This window comes from Choloepus didactylus, chromosome 2 (genome assembly GCF_015220235.1).
Source record: "Choloepus didactylus isolate mChoDid1 chromosome 2, mChoDid1.pri, whole genome shotgun sequence".
In the NCBI taxonomy this organism is placed as follows: domain Eukaryota; kingdom Metazoa; phylum Chordata; class Mammalia; order Pilosa; family Megalonychidae; genus Choloepus; species Choloepus didactylus.
This window is the reverse complement of record NC_051308.1, coordinates 17,815,064-17,835,392: the sequence shown is the minus strand read 5'-3', so window position 1 is coordinate 17,835,392 and position 20,329 is coordinate 17,815,064. Positions and strand designations below refer to the sequence as shown.

The window sequence follows — 20,329 nt, the reverse complement described above, 5'->3', positions numbered from 1 at the left end:
ACATTTCTCTTTAAACGTGAAGAGACTGGGCCCTGGAGTTTAAAAAAAAAAAAAAAAAATGTCTGCTAGTGCCAAGATTTTCATTACCAAAAAGAGGGTAAAAAAATGAAATTGACTGCAGGCCAAATTAGAGGGAAAAAAAAAAGGATGTTATGGTAGTAGAGATTAAAGTTTTGGTGAGGAAAGGAGATCTAAATTAATGATTTAATATAATAATTTGGGATGATTACCAGGTACTTCTTTACATACATAAATATTAATCACATTCTTCTTGGGTGTGGGCTATTTTTTGGGTTTATATGAACCCATGTTTGAAAAAATCAATAATTTTATTTCACCCTACTGAAGTTTTATTCAGGGTCTAATTGAAACAATTACAGTTCCAAGGGGCAAGGCAAATTAGCTACATGTATTTTCTCCATAAAGTTGAACATTCTAAAACCAAAATACTATGTAGCATTTTCTGGCATTAAGTTGGTCAAACCTAAAGTCGATTAAAGTTAAATCCAAAATGTGAAATATTTCTTCCTCACAAAACAAAGAGAAAAAATGGAAGCAATCTTGAATTCCTGATTTCATCTTTCAAAATCTCCATAATGTGCTACTAACATAATTAGGCTATTCTAATTCTGCATGCAAGTGTTTAACAAAATGTCTTAAGAGAGCGTATTTCACCTTCTACTTTGTGGCCTGGTCATATTACCAAATGCATCTTATCTGAAATTCATTTATTGTGAGCATAAGAAAATTAGACTCTCTAAGGAAACCTAAGACCAATTTTGTTTTTCAAATAGTTGTGACATTTATTAAATTTCATGTACTTACAACCTATGAAAAAAATATGTATGCTTAATTTGCATCCAAGCCAGGCAAATGACATATATAAATTCCTAAGACTCTTGTGCCGGTTCAAAACAGAAGACTTACACTGTATAGCTCGGAGTCGGGGAATTATTGTAGGGCTACTTGGTGGACTAGAACTGTTACTGTTCAAACTTCTTCGTTTGTCCAAGTTGGGAGAAGCCTGCACAGTTATTTTGTGCTGGAAATCTGTTGGATAAGGGAAAAAGTTAAGAATTGAAATTTTACAGTTTTAAGTTATTTTCAAATCCACGTCTTTAGTACATAGAAATAAAAGCAAAAATTGCAAGACAGTACATATGAAGAATATTTCAGAGTCTGTTTCTTAATTTCACCTATCTTCAATTCAGGGTTCAAGTCAACAAATAATGATTCAAAGTTTATGATATGCTAGGTACAGTGAGATGTGCGCACGCGCGCACACACACACAGACAGAAAAGTAAAATATTACTTCAACCCTTGAAGAACATAGAATCTTCTGGAAAGAAGGAGTTACCTTCATTATGACATGGTTTTAAAAAATACTGGAACAAGAGGTGATGGATTTAAATGAGTACTGGTTCTGTCACTAATATACTGTGTACCTTGAACAAGTAAAGAACATCTCAGAGCCTGTCTCCTTAACCTTTTAGGTGGGAATAACAGTATCTCACACGGTTGCTGCTGTGATTAAAACAGGAAATGCACCCTTTGTTACCTAACTGTAAGATAGTATATTGTCATGGCAGAGATAATGCCATGCATTATGAGAATATATGGAAGAGTAGTATTACCAGAGGGAAGAGGAGAGTGTCTGGGAAAACTTTGTAAACTGTCAGGAAAATTATCTCCAACTTGGAAATAGGCAAAATAAATTACTGGATGTTCTTTCAGTGCAGTCTGAGCTTAACCTTTGATTTTCTATTGACTGGGCTATTTTTACATCTCTCTTAAGGGGCAGAGGTTAACTTGCAGATTTTGTCTGGTGAGCATGCAAATTATTTGGTGAAAAAGATAATCCCAAAGGTTACGGTTTATTACTTTAATGTGCATTAGGCAGGTTTGTATTTAACCCAGCAATCTAATCCTAAGAGTCCTTTAATAAATTGCTCATAAATACCTCCCTAGATTTTCATCTGAACCAGTTTTAACTGGTTCCCTTATTAATTAATGAGTCAAATAAAATCTTTGATATGTGCTCATTTTATACTTGCATGAGAGCTATAATTTACCTTTTTGAAAATTATACTCTTAAGAACTTTAAAGAACCACCTGGTATTTGAGATGAAGAGGAGTTGGAATTTGGTAGGTGAAGACAGCTATCCAATTGGTCATGCTAGAAATCTGAAAATTCTTGTTGTTATCACCTTCTCTTTGACGGTCCTTATCCAATCAAACCACAAAATATCTTGTAAATCCCATGTTATATATTCTTCTCAGAGTTACTGAACAGAAATTTATATTCCAGGCCCTGGAGTTAACAGTTCTATCACTTATTTAGCCATCTGAAATTTGGAAATGTGACTTAACCTTTCTAAATCTCCCATTCATAAAAATGGGAAAAATAATTATTCCTACTTAATAGGACTCCTATGAAAATTAAATATGAAGTACAGACAGTACTAAGCATGGGGTTCAGGACATAACGAATGCTCAATAAAAATTATTCTTTTTATTCTCTCCATCTCCACTTCCACTGTCATTTCATGCTTAGACTGCTACACTTCTTCATATCCCCTTTTGGCCCTACTGATTCACCTCACAATAGCCAGATGCATTTTTTAAAATGCAAGCCTGACCATGTCATTCCCCTGCTTAAAATCCTTCAAAGTCTTCTCCAACTATATAATAATGTAGATTACAAGAGGTGACAGTGTGATTGTGAAGACCTTGTGGATCACACCCCCTTTATCTAGTGTATGGATGAGTGGAGGAATGGGGATAAAAACTAAAGGACAAATGGGGTGGGACGGGGGGATGATTTGGGTGTTCTTTTTTCACTTTTATTTTTTATTCTTGTTCTGGTTCTTTCTGATGTAAGGAAAATGTTCAGAGATAGATTGTGGTGATGAACGCATAACTATGTTATCATACTGTGCACAGTGGATTGTATATCATGGATGATTGTATGGTGTGTGAATGTATTTCAGTAAAACTGAATTTAATAAAAAAAAAAAAATCCTTACAAGTCTTCTCATTATCCTTCAGTTATAGATCAAAATCTTAATAGAGCCCCTGCAAATCCGAGTCTGAGTTTGTCCCACTGCTCCAGCCTCATCTTACCCCATTCTCCCCTCACTCACCTTGGCTTAAACCAGTGATCAGCATATGTTTTCTGTAAAAATCCAGATAGTAACTATTTCACGGTTTGTGGGCTATGTGGTATCTGTCACAACTGCTCAACTCTGCCATTGTAGCGTAAAAGCATCCATAAGCAATACACAAAAGAATGTGATCCAATAAAACTTCATTTTTGTATTAGCAAATGGATTCTTAGATCTTACACCAAAAAGCATGAACCTGGGAGAAAATTTTTCGAAACCATATATCTGATAAGGTTTAGTATATAGAATATATAATGAACTCCTTCAACTCAACAACAAAAAGACAAACAACCCAATTTAAAAACAGAGGAGATGAACAGACATTTCTACAAAGAAGATATACAAATAGCCAATAAGCACATGAAAATATGCTCAACATCACTAGCCACTAGCAAAATGCAAATCAATAAATACTACAATGAGGTACCCTTCACACCCATTAACAGGGCAGTTATTTAAAAAACAGAAAATAACAAGCATGGTGAGAATGCAGAGAAATAGGAACCCTCATACATTGCTCATGGGAATGTATAATGGTGTTGATGCTGTGGAATATGGTTTGGCAGCTCCTCAGAAAATTAAACATAGAATTACCATATTATGAACCCGCAATCCCACTTCTAAGTATCTATCCAAAAGAACTGAAAATAGGGACTCAAACAGGTATTTTTACATCAATATCCATATCAGCATTATTCACAATATCCAAAAGGTGAAAGCAACTCAAGTCCCCTTCAACAGATGAATGGATAAATAAAATGTGGAATATCTATACAAAGGAATATTCTTCAACCATACGAAGGAATGAAGTGCTGATACAAGCAACAATATTGATGCACCTTGAAGACATCATGGTGTATGAAATATGCCAGACAGAGAAGGATAAATATTGTATGATTTCTCTTATAAGAAATACTTAGATAAGCAAATTCATAGAGAGGGAAAGCAGAATAGTGGTTACCAGGAGTGAGGGGTATGGGGGAACATGGGAACTATTGCTTAATAGGTATGAGTTTTGGATTGGGATGATGACAATATTCTGGAAATAGACAGTGGTGAAAGTTACACAATACTGTCAATGTACCTAATGTCACAGAATTGTTCATTTAAAATGGTTAAATGGTTTTTATGTTACGTAAATTTCACCACAATACAAAAAAAGTTAGTAAAGGCTGAAAATGTACAAGAAAAAAACTTTATTTATGGAAACTGAAATTTCATATAATGTTCATATGTCATGAAATAGTATTCTTCTTTTGAGTTTTCCCCAATTATTTACAAGTATAAAAACCATTCTTAGTTTCATGAGCTATACAAAACAAGTGGAAGGCCAGATTTAGCCTGTGGGGCCTAGTTTGCTTACCCTTGGTCTAAACCATTTGACTTTTTTTTAGTTCCTGCAAGAAACCAAGCTTTCTTTGCAGAGGCTCTCTGCACATTTTCTTCTCTTCCTCCTCTCTCTAGATTTTGTAAATTCCTACTTCAAGTCCCAACTCAAACATCATTTCTTTCAGAAGCCTTCTATGATCCCCTTAGACCAGGTTACAACTCTCTGCTAATCACTGTCATATGACTTTTCCCTCATAGCAGTTAATTATTACAGAAAGTTACTAATTAGTTTTTTAAACATTGACTTCAATTACATCACCACTCCCAATATAATAAGGGCAGGGACCATTACAGTCTCCATCACTGCTCTATTTCCCTCCAAACTAGCAGAGGACCTTGCACATCGAAGGTGTTTAGTAAATCTTTGTGGAATGAATATTTTCTCTAAGATTATAAGTAACATGAGGGCAAAGACTATATTTATTTTGTTTATTGTTTCCTTTAGTACTTGGTATACCTATGGATCGCCAACTGTTTGTTGAATGAGAACATTATGCAACGTTTTTCAACATTATCAAACGGATGCTTAAAGTTAATTGCTGAGAAAAGTATATCAGGGTGGAGGGTGGTTTGGAAGACAAAACAAATAGAAATGAAGTACCAAATAGGAGTCTTCACTAGACCAAAAAAGACATTACGAAAAATTTAAAAAGGGTACTTTAAGTATAAGAAGGATGTGAGAAAACTGTTCCACAGGACTTGATGACTGACTGAATGTGGTGGAAGGTTGGGGTGGTGGTAAAACAAAGTGTCTTATCCTAAGATATGAAACAGTTTATTTTAGACTGAAGTAATTTATAAAGGTTCAGTTAGCCTTGTGATTTGTTGTAACACTATAGAAGCAAATTCTCCATGAATTTTTACAGCAAGATAAGCCCTTTATTCTAAAGCAGAAGGTGGGCATGCTCTTCCATGCTTCAGAGCTAGAATATAAGAAGCTACAGTATTTGATTGACACATCATCTGTAATGAATGATACATCATCTGTAATAAATGATAGGAGAAGAGATGTGATACAGGTTGGGTAAACAGCATGGAACATTACTAAAGTTAAGGATGAGTATTCAAGGTTAAAACACTGGGTTTTAACAATACCTATGATTCAGAGTGCTTCTGAACTTCTGAAAAAGTCTAAGTACTTTAATTAAAAACAAAAATCCCAACTCATCATTATAAATATCTTTGTCTCTGTGAAGCAGGGAAAGGTTGATTCTGTCTCAATTTTATATTTAGGAAGATTAAAACTAAACTGTTAAGTAACTGTGGCTGACATTCGATTGTTTTTGTACATGTTAGGTTAATAGTTCTCAAACTATTTATTCATGGCAGATTGTTATGCGATCCACTGGCTTTTGAATAAAACCTGTATTTGTATTTTTATTGGTAATATTTACATTTTATTAAAGCTAATATAGCCTTAAAGAAATAATCATTTTTGCACTAAAAGTAGTAGTATTCCTTAGAGAATTCTTGTCAGGTATCTCTTAGTACTTCTTCTCCCCTACATACATGAACACACTCACTCTCACACTCATACATGTTAGACAGTCGACCTTTGCAGGCTGTTTAGACGTTTGAAGTAGTTGAAGTTATAATACCACTGTTTCAGAGACAAACAACTTTTGGAGGTTTTAAAACCTCCTTGCCCTATTTGTACATACACTGGAAGCACAAATTTGGCTTGAAATAAGCAGAATAAAGAATGAGTGATATAAAGCAGTAACAATATAAAAATATCCACCATGACCACACTTTTTCTTTACAAATTCCAAAAAAAAAAAAAAAAACCTATATTTTCCAAAGTGTAATTTAAAAACTATTGTCCTAGATTATGCTGTCTCGTTTTATAAGAATTAATCTCCCTTCTTTGGAGCCAGTCATGAAGGAATTCCAGCAGGAATAACTACATTTGAGTTTTATGCAGTAAGTCACTATAGCTATAAACAACCATAGGATTAAAAATTATCATCAATGATTCTCAAGGACAAAATTACAAATGAAATCAAATTAATCACATTTAATAAACCTTTGAAATTTTTGCAGATAAAAATATTAAGGGCCAGTTCTAAGTCTCAAATGTTTCTGAGAAATTCTTTTTAAGCTAGTTATACATAGGGAAAAATCCTGAAAAGGGGGTGATTTTGTAAGGCAATTCCCTGAAAGCAAAGCATCACTGTTCTATTACCTGTCAGATATTTATTCCTTAATAGTGTACTATTAAACATTATTTTAAACAAAATTTTATTCTTCAAAGAACTGTCTAGCAGGTGATAACATAGAATTGAACTAACTCCTTTGAAATTAAGTTACAAACAATTGCTTTTACTTCTCTACCAAGAAAAATACCAGATGGAAAAAAATAATTATTTTTACAGTTATCATTCTTCTTTTTGGATGTCTGCCCTAACTGGGATATTGTGCAAGAAAATATGTGCATGTGTATGGGGGGGGGGGCAGGAATGGGATAGCGTTGGGGTTTGTAATGAGACAATGTAAAACTTCAATATTGGTACCAATATGACGACAATGTAACACCATCTTGTGGGTAAAAGATATAACTGTAACGCTAAATTCCAGAAGCAGAATTTTATTTTTTCATGACGGATTAGTATTATAGCAGTAGATTTTTCGGGTGATATTTTAACTGGAATCTTTTTAATTGCCATAAGGCAAATTAATGTGTAACTAAAATATTCCCTCTGTTCTCTGAAAAATAAATCAAATAGAAAGAAAAAAATAAATCTGGCAAAAATAGTAAAAAAAAAAAAAAATATATATATATATATATATATATATATGTCTGTTTTGAACAAAGGTATTAGCTGAAGAACACTTGGGAAGAAAAGCAAGAGTGAAAGTTTGACATCAGAAATTCTGAGATATTTTATTTAATAACTCTACCATTGGACATTAAAGAATTACTGGACTGGTTTAATTTTTTTCTTTCAAGTTTACTTCCTTTTCCATCAATCTATCATTAACCACCTTCTGTTTCCCCAAGGGAAACAATAAATGTTAATTATGATAACATGGTCACAAAACAGACGAAAAAAGCTGATATAACTAAGAACTGGAAGAAAATTCAATTCTAGTGTCTCTGTGAATTTTCCTAACATCTGTACTTGAAAGTAGAAGCTTCATCATTGTAAAGTGGGGGCATTTGGTTTTGCCTTAAATCAAATATAACACACATAATATAAAAGAATTTAATTTATTGAGTTAATATATGCTTGCTATTTTTAATTTTGTTTAGTTTTCCTAACACATGTAGTCCATCATAAATAAAATATCATATTTTTAATGATGGCTGACTGATACACAAGTCAGTCTAATCAGTGGTCCTCCAAGTTACACTTCAGTTAAAGGCAAAAACCTGAAAAGATCGTGAAAACATATTTTTTTCCAGAGGCTGAAGGTAGAATTTATATAAACCACAGTCTACTCTCATCTCATTGATTCAAATAATCAACAATGTATACTACATAAGCATGACTACCACTTCCCAGCAATTTTCTGATTAACTGTGGACTTCTGCAGTAGCCTAAAAAGTCACAGTATGCTTCTAGGCTTCCAGTATTTTGTAATAAGCATTTTACAAGACAACCGATATACACTTCATATAAAACAGAAACTGTCAGGTACCATTAAATCAAGTTTCTATGCCATTAACAGATATCTTAGGAAAATACTAGAATACATTAAGTGCACGCTAATAAATACTATACACACACACACACACACACACACATATAGATGCCAAGATAGATGTAATATAGATGTTTAATACACTTTCTATAAAGCACAGCTTGCTCTTTTTCTGTCAGCATTGTTCCCTGGTATTAAAGAATCACAAAGTAAAGTGGGGGCATTTGGTTTTTCCTTAAATCAAATATAACACACATAATATAAAAGAATTTAATTTATTGAGTTAATATATGCAAGCTATTTTTAATTTTGTTTAGTTTTCCTAACACATGTAGTCCTTTTATGTTATTGTCATGTTTTACAAATGGTTTTAAAAGCTTCCATAGATTTACTGGTTCATTTTTATACCTCAAGGATTTTAACCCTCAGATGGAACCAGCAATAAAATGGAAGTACTTGATATATTTTGCTGAAGTTGCTAACAATATCAGCATCCCAAATGAGCTCAATTACCAGATGCCAAAACATATCAATAGTTTTGTTGTCCAGACTTTCACAGTGCTACATAATGTTAGTTCAGTGCAATTCAACTAAAAGAAAATCCCACTTCAATATCTGAAGGAGTAAATCAATTAATCCATTAATATGAAAGTATGCTGACAGTTATTTAGTAAAATGTACAATGTTGTTTCCTTTATGTTGTTTCATGCATGATAACTAATTAGGTCATTATATTATTAACATGAATTGAAGTAAACACTAAAGAGATATTTATTCATTAATGTCTTAAAAGTCTCCTTTGCTCATTTCTTTCCAGTTCTGATGAAACAAAGAAGCTAATTAAAAGGATGACATGCAAAAATCTTTACGAGACGTTAACAAGAAAATCATACCTGAAGGTAAACTGATTCGATGTCCATCTTTGAGTTTTAAACGACTTCTCTTAAACTTCCCCTTCCTCTTTTTCACATTAGGCTTCTCCTGATTTAACTGGAATATCAAAATGTTAAGCTCCCGTTCTAGTACATCAATCTCTCGTTCTGCAAGTTGCTGCTCACGACGTTTTAGCAATTCTTCCTGAGACTTCTGCTGCAGAGCTGCTCGAGTTAGCTCCTCTTCACGTGAGCGCAGCTCCTAAGACAAAGATTTACACCTAGATGAATTATTCACATTAGGAAGAATGACATTTGTTGGCTATTATTTATTTCAATATGACACTCACTCCCCCTAGCCACTTGAGTCTCTTGCACAACTGAGAAGTTGAAATTTCCCCTTCCTCTGTACATCCAGCTGGTCATTCAAGTCCTTATAGGACGAAGCCCTTTGCAGTTAAGGAAATCAGAGCTAAAACCTTTTCAGCATAGGATTAATTTAGACTAAAACCAAAGCCTTTCACAGGCTCCATCTTGCTCTTTTAGTTTTATGACCCTAAAAGAGGCCTAACAAAATTTTTAAAACTCACTATAACATTTCTCTCCTCTTCATCTGTAGCCTTTATAATCACCCAGCATGTAAACCGTATATTAATACATAGCAACAAAGTATGACTGTGAATGACCCATTTTAAAATGAAGCCAAAGTTAAAAATGACTTAACTAAAGAATAGTTATTCCATCTACAAAGGATTACAGTTCAGATTTCTTTATTTAGGGACTTCCTTAGGGTATTGCTTAGAGATTACAACATTTTGGTAGAGAGATTAATGTAAAAAACAAAACTAATTGTGAGGAATCAGCTGAAGCCCATCAGAAATGAAAATACGAACTTCTTAAATTATAAGCTAAATACAAAGAATTTTTCAGGATCACAGGGATGAATGGAAAGTATCACTTTACACACAGATCTTATGAATAAATTTACAAAAGCTCTTCTGTCATGATACTGGTGATTAAAGTTTAACTTTCTCTTGATTTTTGGTTTTAGAATTGAACTGCTGAGAAATATACAATCTATAAATGAAGGTTTCATTCCTATTAGGAACAAATTATGCAACAGTAAAATAGAGAACTCTACAAAGTTTTAAAATCATATTCCCATTCTTTTTTAATTTCTCCAAATTATGTTGCTCTTTAACAGAGACATGGATATTCCTTTTAGTGTTGAACTACTTTCTGTTCTAGATTATCCAGCTAATAAATCAAGCACTGGCATAGAAATCAATATATTTATAAGCTTTTATTTATACTGCTCCAGACTAATTTAGTTTTAGAATACTAGAATACCAAAATCTTTGTTAGACACTGTAGATACTTTCTCAGATGGAATGTTAATCATGAATTGAGCTATGAACTGAGCTTTGTCCAGACATTTCCTTGCTTTATATAAGTAGACCACACTTTAATAGGCCCAACTCAAGAATATTAATCCATGAAAAACTACCACATAAGATGGAAGTTTACAGAGGAAACTGGCACCAAAGGGTCTATAATGCCAATTCAAATCTACTAATCCCTTGGACTTTTTACTGATAGGCTCAAAGAGTAATTTAAATCTGTCAGCACAATTATCATAAAAGTAAATAAACACAGAAGACTGTCCTCTCACAAATAAATATGGCAACAGGAAAAAGAGACTGGGGAGCACTATCAACAAAGAAGTTTACTTATTGGATCAAACTAATTCTAAATTTATGATAAATCTACCAAAGAGGACTGAAATTTACCTTTAAAACCTTCTTTAAATTTATTTTTTCTAAACAAACTGCACAAAATTGCACAAGAAAGGTTTACTTAAGAACAATTGATATTCAAATAATTTCTGCTAATATGTATCAGCTGATTTTTAGCAGCTCAGTATTTCACTACACTTTGCCAGATATAAACTGTTATTACTTGAAAATAAAAGAAAAAATACTACGTGTTTAAAATAATTCTGTAAACCCTTTTTTAGCTGGTAGTCTTCCCTAATGAGTTTGTCCAAATAGGATATTTTATTTTCATGAATTTGGAGAGGATAATTCCCATCAACTTCCTACTCTTACTCATTATTGTCTAACCTTTTGTTAAGATACTACTTTTCAATGGTATTGATATTAATCCAATTAGCTATTGTTAAGTGATATGGCATGTGCAAGAGATATGGGCAACAAATTCAGTTAGGCTTTTTGTGTGCTACTACCACAGTAATTGAGTAAGAAAACATTTTTAATTCCAGGTCCCAAGCTAAAATGTAAATCCTCTTACAAGGACTTTATGAATAATAATAATAAAAATACTTGCTTGAGACTTTATAAGAGGAAAAAAAAAAAGATCAAAGAGAAAGTAGCACAAGTAATCTTCCTTCTGAATGCCTTGTAAACATTCAAAAGTAAAAGAAAAAAGTTCTGGGGTATTAGAAACCTTTTGAATCCTTGGAAATTATGAAACAGACAAAAATTCTTTTAGTTGATGAGATGACTAGCAGTAATATTTGTTTAATTGCTTGGCACAGGCCATTCTAGTAATGGAAAATCCAGATTCCTGGCAACAGATGTTAATCATTAACAGTAACATGCCTTCATAAGTGGTTCAAAGGCAGGTGCATGCACACAGGGGCAAAGTCAGACACACGGAGATAAGAAGCCAGGAATTTGGGGAGGAACCAGTATCTAAGGAGGCTACAGTTTACTGAATAACACAGAACATAGCCAAGTTACTGACCATTAATTCCAAGTCTGATGCCTCCTACCTTAAGTAATCAATGAACAAGAAAGGGAGATAGAGCATGTAGACTGCTTTTTTTACTCCATCAACAAAGAGGCAATTAGAAACCTTTAAGCAAAATAGCATTATGTATTCTTTAATTGTAAATCAAAAGGCTTGAAGATACAGAAATAATGTAGTTCATGGACCAGAACACAAAAATCAGATAAAAAGGAAAAGACACACACCACTATCAGCTCAAAAACCAATAGAAAGAATAACAAAGAAACTACTATAAACCTCAAAATGGACAGACAGTGGACTTCCACTCTTGAAGCATACTTTGATTTGAATACCACATACAGTAGGAATTTATTGGATATGCCTATATCCTGTAGTTTCATAAATAAGTATCAATAATTAGAAGTAAACTAAAATGAACTAAAAATAGTTAAAAATAACAGTAATTAATTACTAACATCACTACCAAATTTTAAATTCTGTGATTTTAAGTTCTATTTTTCCTCAGTCCTCTTCCATTCCACAAAGTCTTTTTTGTTTTTGCTAGTAAATATCTAGTTTTAGAATTCCTGAAAATTATTTAGGGAAGTGTTAAAAAAATTCAGAATCTTTTCCTTACCCTTCTAATTCGACAAAAATTATTAAAGTTTCCAAGAAACATAACACTAATATCAATATATCAATATTATTGATAGTAATCCTCCAAAGAACTGCAGTATTTTAAAACGTAATCCAGTGAGTGATCTTTAAGCATTATTCCTCAGTGCCTGTTTTCCCCTGAAGTGACTGGGCCGGGGAATGCAGGAAGTATGAGGTGATGGTAGCAGAACCTGCCCAAGCTTCCATCAAATCAACCATTTTTTAAAATTCAGACAAACATTTAGCACTTACTAAGTAACAGGCACTGTTCTATGCACTTTGCATATATTAACTGATGTGACTTTAACAAAAACCCTGAGGTAGAGTGTATTACTAATATCATTTTAGTAATGAGAAGACACCAGAGAGAGTAATGTAGAGTTGGAGGCCACACAGCTAGCAAGCGGTGAAGCAGGAATTCCAGTCAGGCTGTCTGACTCCAGAGGCCTTGATTTCAACCACTACACTAGACTGCTAGAGATGGTGGCACTTCACAAAAGATTTAATATAAAAAAAGGGAGGGGTGGATCTATTATATATTTTTAGAATCCCATATAAATATCCACTTCAGTCTCTGCTTCAGTTGCTTGAATGAAAAAAGCAGAAAACCTGATGAGTAGTCTTGCTTTACTGCTAAACAGCTCTAAGTGTTACTGATTTGGAGACCAAATGTGAATCCCTGGAGCATTTCACCCAAGAGTTTCTACGTCTGAGTTCTGGAATAACTTGAAACATTTTTTCTCCTTCATCTACTTGAAAGTTCTTCCAGTATCTGAGGACAGCCACTGCATTCCCCATCCCCTTCTGCTTCAAATTACTCAGCTGTTCTGTGCATTCAGATTTCCATTCTCCTCCTCTTTCGGGGCTCTTTATAACATGGTGCCCACAATCAAACACAATACTGTGGCTATGACCTGAGCAGAGTAAAATTTGATTATTTTTTATTACATGAACTCTATATATTTATTAAGGGAGTCAGGGCCTAAGACTGCATTTACCTGTTTTATGTTTTTAAAGGTAGAAAATACTGAAAAGTCTGAGGAAGAGAGTGAATTACTTGTAAGTCTATTACTTGAAATAATGACTTGCAGTTTCTATATTTCTCGCTAACCTTTAATCCTCTTAAATTATGAAATATATATATATTTAAAATATACTCTAATTAGAAAGAATAACATACATCTATGCATTCACAACCAACATTTAATAGCTTCAGGTTTTACCATATTTGTTTCAGGTCTGTTCCAGCCCCTTTTACACCATATTCTGATCCTATTTCTCTCCTTCCCTCTCTCCCTCTTCAGATCTAACTGATTTTCTTAAGTTGCTGTGTCTCTTTTCCCCATCTATACTTTCAGTCCTTTAGTTCATTTGACTAGTATTGTTTTATATGTTTTTTAAAATTCATATAAAAGGTATATACTGTAACTTTTTCTGCAACTTCCTTTTTTCTTCACCCAATATCGTGTTTGAGATTTTTCTATATTGAAACATGTAGCTAGTGTTCATTCATTTTAACTGCTGTACAGATTTTCATTTTATAACCATCTACTCTCCTATTAATGGATATTGGGGTTGTTTCCAGTTTTTCACTATTTCAAACAATGCTTAAGTGAACAATCTTTAGTACATTTCCTTGTATACACAAGTGACTTTCTCAAGAATATATAACCAGAAGTTAAACAGCCGAGTTGTATGCCTCTTTTGTATCATAAGATTCATAATAGGATTCATAACATTTATACATTTGTGAATTCCCTTTTCACTTCAAGTAATAACAATTGCTAATGTCTCTCAACTGTTAAAATACACATCAGGCCTAAGCCCACTCACCAGGTGAACTCACTACCCTCCCCCTACGTGGGACATGATTCCCAGGGTGTAAGTCTCCCTGACAATATGAGTCATGACTCCTGGGGATGAGCCTGGACCCAGCATCATGGGATTGAGAAAATCTTCTTGACCAAAAGGGAGAAGAGAAATGAAATAAAATTTCAGTGGCTGAGAGATTTCAAATGGAGTCGAGAGGTCATTTTGGAGGTTATTCTTATGCATTATATAGATATCCCCTTTTAGTTATTAGTGTATTGGAATAGTTAGAAGGAAATACCTGAAACTGTTGAACTGCAACCCAGTAGCCTTGATTCTTGAAGATGATTGTATAACTATGTAGCCTACATGGTGTGATTGTGTGATTGTGAAAACCTTGTGGCTCCTACTCCCTTTATCCAGTGTATGGACAGATAAGTAGAAAAATGGGAACAAGAATTAAATGAATAATAAGGTGGATGGGAAGATGGGATTTTTTGAGTATTCTTCTTCACTTGTATTTTTATTCTTATTTTTTATTTTTTGGGGTAATGAAAATGTTCAAAAATTGATTTTGGTGATGAATGCACAGCTATATGATGGCACTGTGAACAACTGATTGTACACTATGGATGACTGTATGGCATGTGAATATATCTCAATAAAACTGAACTGGAAAAAAAAAAGACACATCAGGAGCATATTACCAAACTGCACTTAGGTTTATTTAATGTATTTATTTCATGCCTACTATATGCCAAGTACTGTGTTCAGTACTGTGGATGCAAATGAAAAAAGAATGAAACAGTACAGCTTGTGAACTAACCACCTAGCAAAAAAGGTGGACAAAGAACAATTAAATGAGGAAGTGTAATAACAATGCATGATTTGGTGCCATGACAGGGGGATTACGGGGTGCTTTGATAGCACAACAGTTTATCTGATGCAGCAGAGTTAAGAGAAGTAAGAGAACAACTAAGGATAAAGGAGCCAGCAATCATGGGATGGGGATAAAGGCTAGGGAGATGATGGATTTCTCAACAGAGGAAAGAAATGTGCAAAGGCCAAAAGTCAAGAGCATGGCATCAGAGGAACTGAAAAAAATTCAGTATGGCTGAAGATAGTAGAAAAGTGAGTCAGGAAAAGGAGTTAGTCATTGAAGCAAGGATGATCAAATTTGCATTTCAGAAGGATCTCTGGCATTGGTAATGGGAACAGATTAGGGGGCAAGACTAGATGCAGAGCCTCTTCTGCTGTTGCAGGAGTCCAGGTGGGGGTGAGGACAGCATGGAGGAGGGCAGTGATCATTGATGGTCTTTGTCACTTACAAGACCACCACATCTTAAAAGACCCTTGAGATAGGGTATCTGAGAAAACAGTAATCCTATTATCACAAATAAGGAAGTAGAATGGGAAGCAGTTCTTTTAGTGGAAGGGGGAAGGGGAATAAAGCAGAGCTTCTGAATTCCATTTTTGTTCTGAGAATGTGGTCAAGATATCACATCCAACACCTTTTTTAAAACTTATCAACATGATCCAAATTCTCAGCCTGGCATTCAAAATAACATTCAGGGATAAAGATCGCCACATTCCTCTTTGTATCTTAGGGTTCTAGCATTATTCTCAGCACACAGTACATGTTTGCTGAAAAAAGTTTTAACAATGAAACTCAGAACAATTTCTCCACAGGTACATTTTAAAAATGAAGCTCTGGGAAACAAATAGTTTTCTGGGGAATGCCTATAACATACCTTGTATTAACATCCAGTTTAGCAGTGATAACAGAAGTAAGCCACTTAAGGAGAGAGGGTGAATAGATGAAGTCTATATTATATATAGTAGCTCAGGAAATGTTTGTGCATATGCATTCAAACTACAACTTGTTATCCTTTGGACTCAGGTTGGCTGTAGGTTTTCAGTGTTAGGGTTAAGGTGAAAGTTTAGAGATGTAGTGCAAAGTCAAAGTAACCTTAAAATGGAAGAATGACTCCCAGCTATACCACAGTTTGTGTTTCAGTGTCAGAAATTGGAATAAACAATGGACTATTTACTTAAGCAAATTAATATCCCTACCTAAAAAAGAATTCTGTTTTATTTCTCCCTAGAATATTATATGGCTTTATAAATGTTATCAATAACTTGCAATGGTGCACTTTACCCCAGACATTTATTGCACATACAACAGAAGAATTTAACTTACTGAACTATTATACACTTGAGACAAGAGAAAACCTTGCTTCACCAAAATGTTCAAGTACTATTAAAAAAAAAAAAAATCTTGAAAAATAAATACTACAATGGTAGCACAGAACCATGCCTTGAATTTGGGATTTCTCAATGTCCATTATAGTCATCTGTCACAATTCAAGAAGAGACTCATGCTAACTGAATTAACTTCCCAACAAGCTATCCTTCTCATAAGGTGTTCTATTCCTCAAATTTCATCTTGTATGTGGTGACATAACTACAGTCTAGCATATTTAACATATAGGTATATATTTTTTCCTTCTTAAGATCTATAAACCATCACAGTTTAACTCCTTATGTTAAAAAGTTCAAAATGTACCTGTTCCGAATTACTCCCACAAAACAGTGGCATTGGAGATAAAAGGGCATGTGTGGAGTGAACCAGCATAAAAGAGGCTTTTAAAGGCACAACCAAAAACAAGGTGTAGATCTTGTTTAAATCCTGATTTGAACAAATCAACTGTACAAAAACATCTTTGAAACAAATTGTGACATTTGAATATGGACCAAGTATCAAATGACATTAAAGAATTACTGTTAAATTTTTAGATAATACTGGCAGTAAGTTAATTTTTAAGATCCTTACTAACATACTGAAGTATTTATGGGTAAAGTGTCATGAAAACAGAATTTGATTTAAAATATTCCAGTTTAAAAAAAAAAAAAAAAGATGATGATGGGGAAGAGAGATTTAAAAAACTGGCAAAATACTGACAGTTAGTAAACTGGTTAATGCATACAAAGGGTTTATTGTGTGTTATCCTCTCCTATTTTTTCAACATTTGAAAATTACTTTCATAATTATACATTTTGAGTACAGGTCTGTTTCTTTGTTTTTAACCTGAAGGCAAACTATTGACTTGATAACTACTGATGCCTGAAATATTTTAGAATAATGCCATCAATGGTTGTTGGCTCATATTTTCTATAATCTCCATAAAAATTAGTATATTATGCAATTGAAAGTCTCTCTTTCACCTTTTCCTTTGTCCTCAACTCATCAAACATTTGTTGAATTTCTAGTTTCCAGTCATCTTGCATGGAATGAAAAGATTCTTGAGGCATTTCAGTCATAACTGCCCCTTCAATAGCTGTCAGTTGTTCAAGAATTAAGGCAAATGATGGACGAATATGAGGGTCTTGTTCCCAGCATTCTAAAATAAACAAGAATCACATTAATTTCTTATTTTAACATAAATCGTATTATCCCTAAGACATCTGAGTTTCTAAGAAATACTTTATACTGAAATGTATTTCAATTTAACATTATCATTCTAAGCCATAAGCCCATGTTGATAGTATGTGCTGGAGATTTTAAACATCTATTGATAATGATCTTGAATAATTTATTTTACACAGTGTCCATGTCAGAGAAATGCGTGATAATTACTACTGGATATGGATGTTGTTGTCTACATTGTATCACATTTAGTATATGGACATGTGATTTCTTTACATGAGCCTTACATGAGCTTTGTATTTGAGGGGTCTAAGCTGCCAGAACCAGATAATTTGCTGATATAGAGTTATATAACTCAACCCAAGAAAGCCAAAGTCTTGCAGATGTTATAATCACCAAAGAAGCTCCAAGAAACAGCCTAATAGCGAAGAAAGACAAACTGCTGCTTACAGAAAAGAGTTAGTTAACAATTTTAAAAAAGATAAGCATCAAATAGACAAGGTCTTGGCAAACAATGCCAGTTAAGACCGTAAAACATTTTGATCATTAGATTGAATTTAAAATAGCAGATTTGGAGCTAACTGAATATAGTGTTTGAACTGGTGAAAACTTTATTACCATTCAGCTGAGTTTTTTTTTTTTTTTTTTTTTTTTTGTACATAAATGAGTCACAACTGGGTTTTTAAAAAGTTACTTAGTTCATCAAAACTCCACATAGATCAAAGGCAAGGTTTCTAATTCTTAAGAGAGCATAATTACTTAAAAGTATTTGAAAATTAGAATCACAGAAATTACTTTTTTTGATTAAAAATAATATAGATGTATTAATGACCCTCCCACCCCTGTAAACACACAAACATAGAGGCTGGACCAATACCTTTCATAAGCTTAGCAAATGGCTCAGGACAAGTGGATGGAATGGGCAAAGTAAGTTTATTGACCGCCACTCCATATGCTACAGCGAGACCATCGATGCCACGATAAGGAACTTCTCCCGTGAGTAGTTCCCACAGAAGCACTCCATAACTATAAAGCAAATTTTTCAGAAAGTTAAATCAGGGAAATGGTGTTTTTTTTTCCCTTATGACGTTAACAGGTGGGATAAACGTTATCAGTATCTTCATGGAATTCCTAATGAATCTTCTCTTCCAACAAAACCTATAAATAGCTGTTACCCGAAGATGGAAGGTGTGCTCTTCCAATTCACACCAACACATGCAAATATACACCTTCCCAAAATTCACATACGCATTCATTATGAGAATTAAGACTATTTAAATGAGTAAGTAGAGCTATGGAGTAGCACATAATTATATTAAGTAGAGTCTGGAGCCAGTCCACAGTTTAAAAGTAAAGTGGCTGTTTTGATAACACTTATCCATAGAGAACATTAAGGTACCCTAAGTTCAAGTTAGTCCATAATAGCAAAGAAATAAATCTTTTACATGATATATATTTATTCTATTCTACTGTACAATTCAGCATATTAAGCTTTCCTTTATTTTCCTCAAACATAAAATACACTCAAATTATCTTTAATAAATAAAAAATAAGTCAATCCAGATGATTTACTTTAAACTGAAACACAAAGGCATATAAGGAACACAGTCATATTTAGTTTCTTCTCAAATTCTATTAACACAGTAAAGTCCTATTTACTACTCTATCTTTTTAAAATCTCAGTAGCTTTAAGTTAAAAAAAAGTTCTAAATTTAGAGAGGTAATTTAATTCTCATTTCTTATATTTGTTGTTTATACTTCAAGAATTTTTTTTTTTTTTCAAAACTGGTAATATGTTTATTTCAGATGAAAAAATAACATGCTCGTTAAAAAATAAAACAATGCAAGAATGAATAAAGTAGAACTGGAAATTTCCCTGCTGTCCTATCCCTAACTACTTCTCACTCTTAACTTTTCTTTTTTTTTTTTTTTTTCACATAGTAGCTCAGTTTAATCTTCACAATTTAATGAGCCAGGTATTGTCATTTTCACCACATTACAGTTGAAAGAACTAAAGAACAAAGAGAATTAAACAACTTGCTCAAGACCACACAGCTAGTAAGCAGCAGACTCAAGAGTCAAGCTAGTCTGGCTCCAGAGTCTGAACTTGTAAGCTCTTTACAGAGTTGCTTCTCCAAAGCATCACAAAATGCAATGAGTTTAGAGTCAGAAAACCCTGGTTCAAGATCATGGGAGAAATCAGCTTTGCTAAAGCCCAGTTTCCTCGCTGGGATTGTTTTGAGGATTAAAAGGGATGATATAATTTATGAAAATACAACTAACCTCTGGAGTACTCTACAAATGTAAAGGAGAATTGTTTTACACCCAAGAATTAGTTTTAAAGATATCAGACAAAGATAGTTACGTATGCTTAGAGGAAAGACAAAGGTCAGAATAAAATTAAAAAATTATTTGAAATTGGCTATGAAATCTATTTCTAATCTGTTTGATTATCTCATAATCTTAAGAGATGTGGGAACGCACATCATTACAAATGTAATAGTAAAAACCCTATGTGAAGACCTGATCTGCAAAGAGCTGGAATACTAGCTGGATTCTAGATTCATGTCATCCCTGGATATAACTTTTCATTTAAAGACCTCTTCATTAGGTG

General features: G+C 33.5%; 1 protein-coding gene across 2 annotated transcripts in view; it reads right to left on the bottom strand.

Annotated features, from left to right (window-relative positions):
- The window catches only part of MAP3K21 (mitogen-activated protein kinase kinase kinase 21), a 55,368-nt gene that overhangs the window by 14,576 nt on the left and 20,463 nt on the right, over window positions 1-20,329 (bottom strand). For both annotated transcript variants that reach the window (XR_005214484.1, XM_037821080.1), the window contains exons 3-6: window positions 18,593-18,741; window positions 17,514-17,689; window positions 9,093-9,333; window positions 928-1,050 (exon numbers count right to left, since the gene is read on the bottom strand). Coding sequence is in view for 1 of the 2 variants with exons in the window: in XM_037821080.1 (XP_037677008.1) it covers window positions 928-1,050; window positions 9,093-9,333; window positions 17,514-17,689; window positions 18,593-18,741 (689 nt within the window). In the remaining variant the exon portion in view is untranslated. The remainder of the gene's footprint in view (window positions 1-927; window positions 1,051-9,092; window positions 9,334-17,513; window positions 17,690-18,592; window positions 18,742-20,329) is intronic.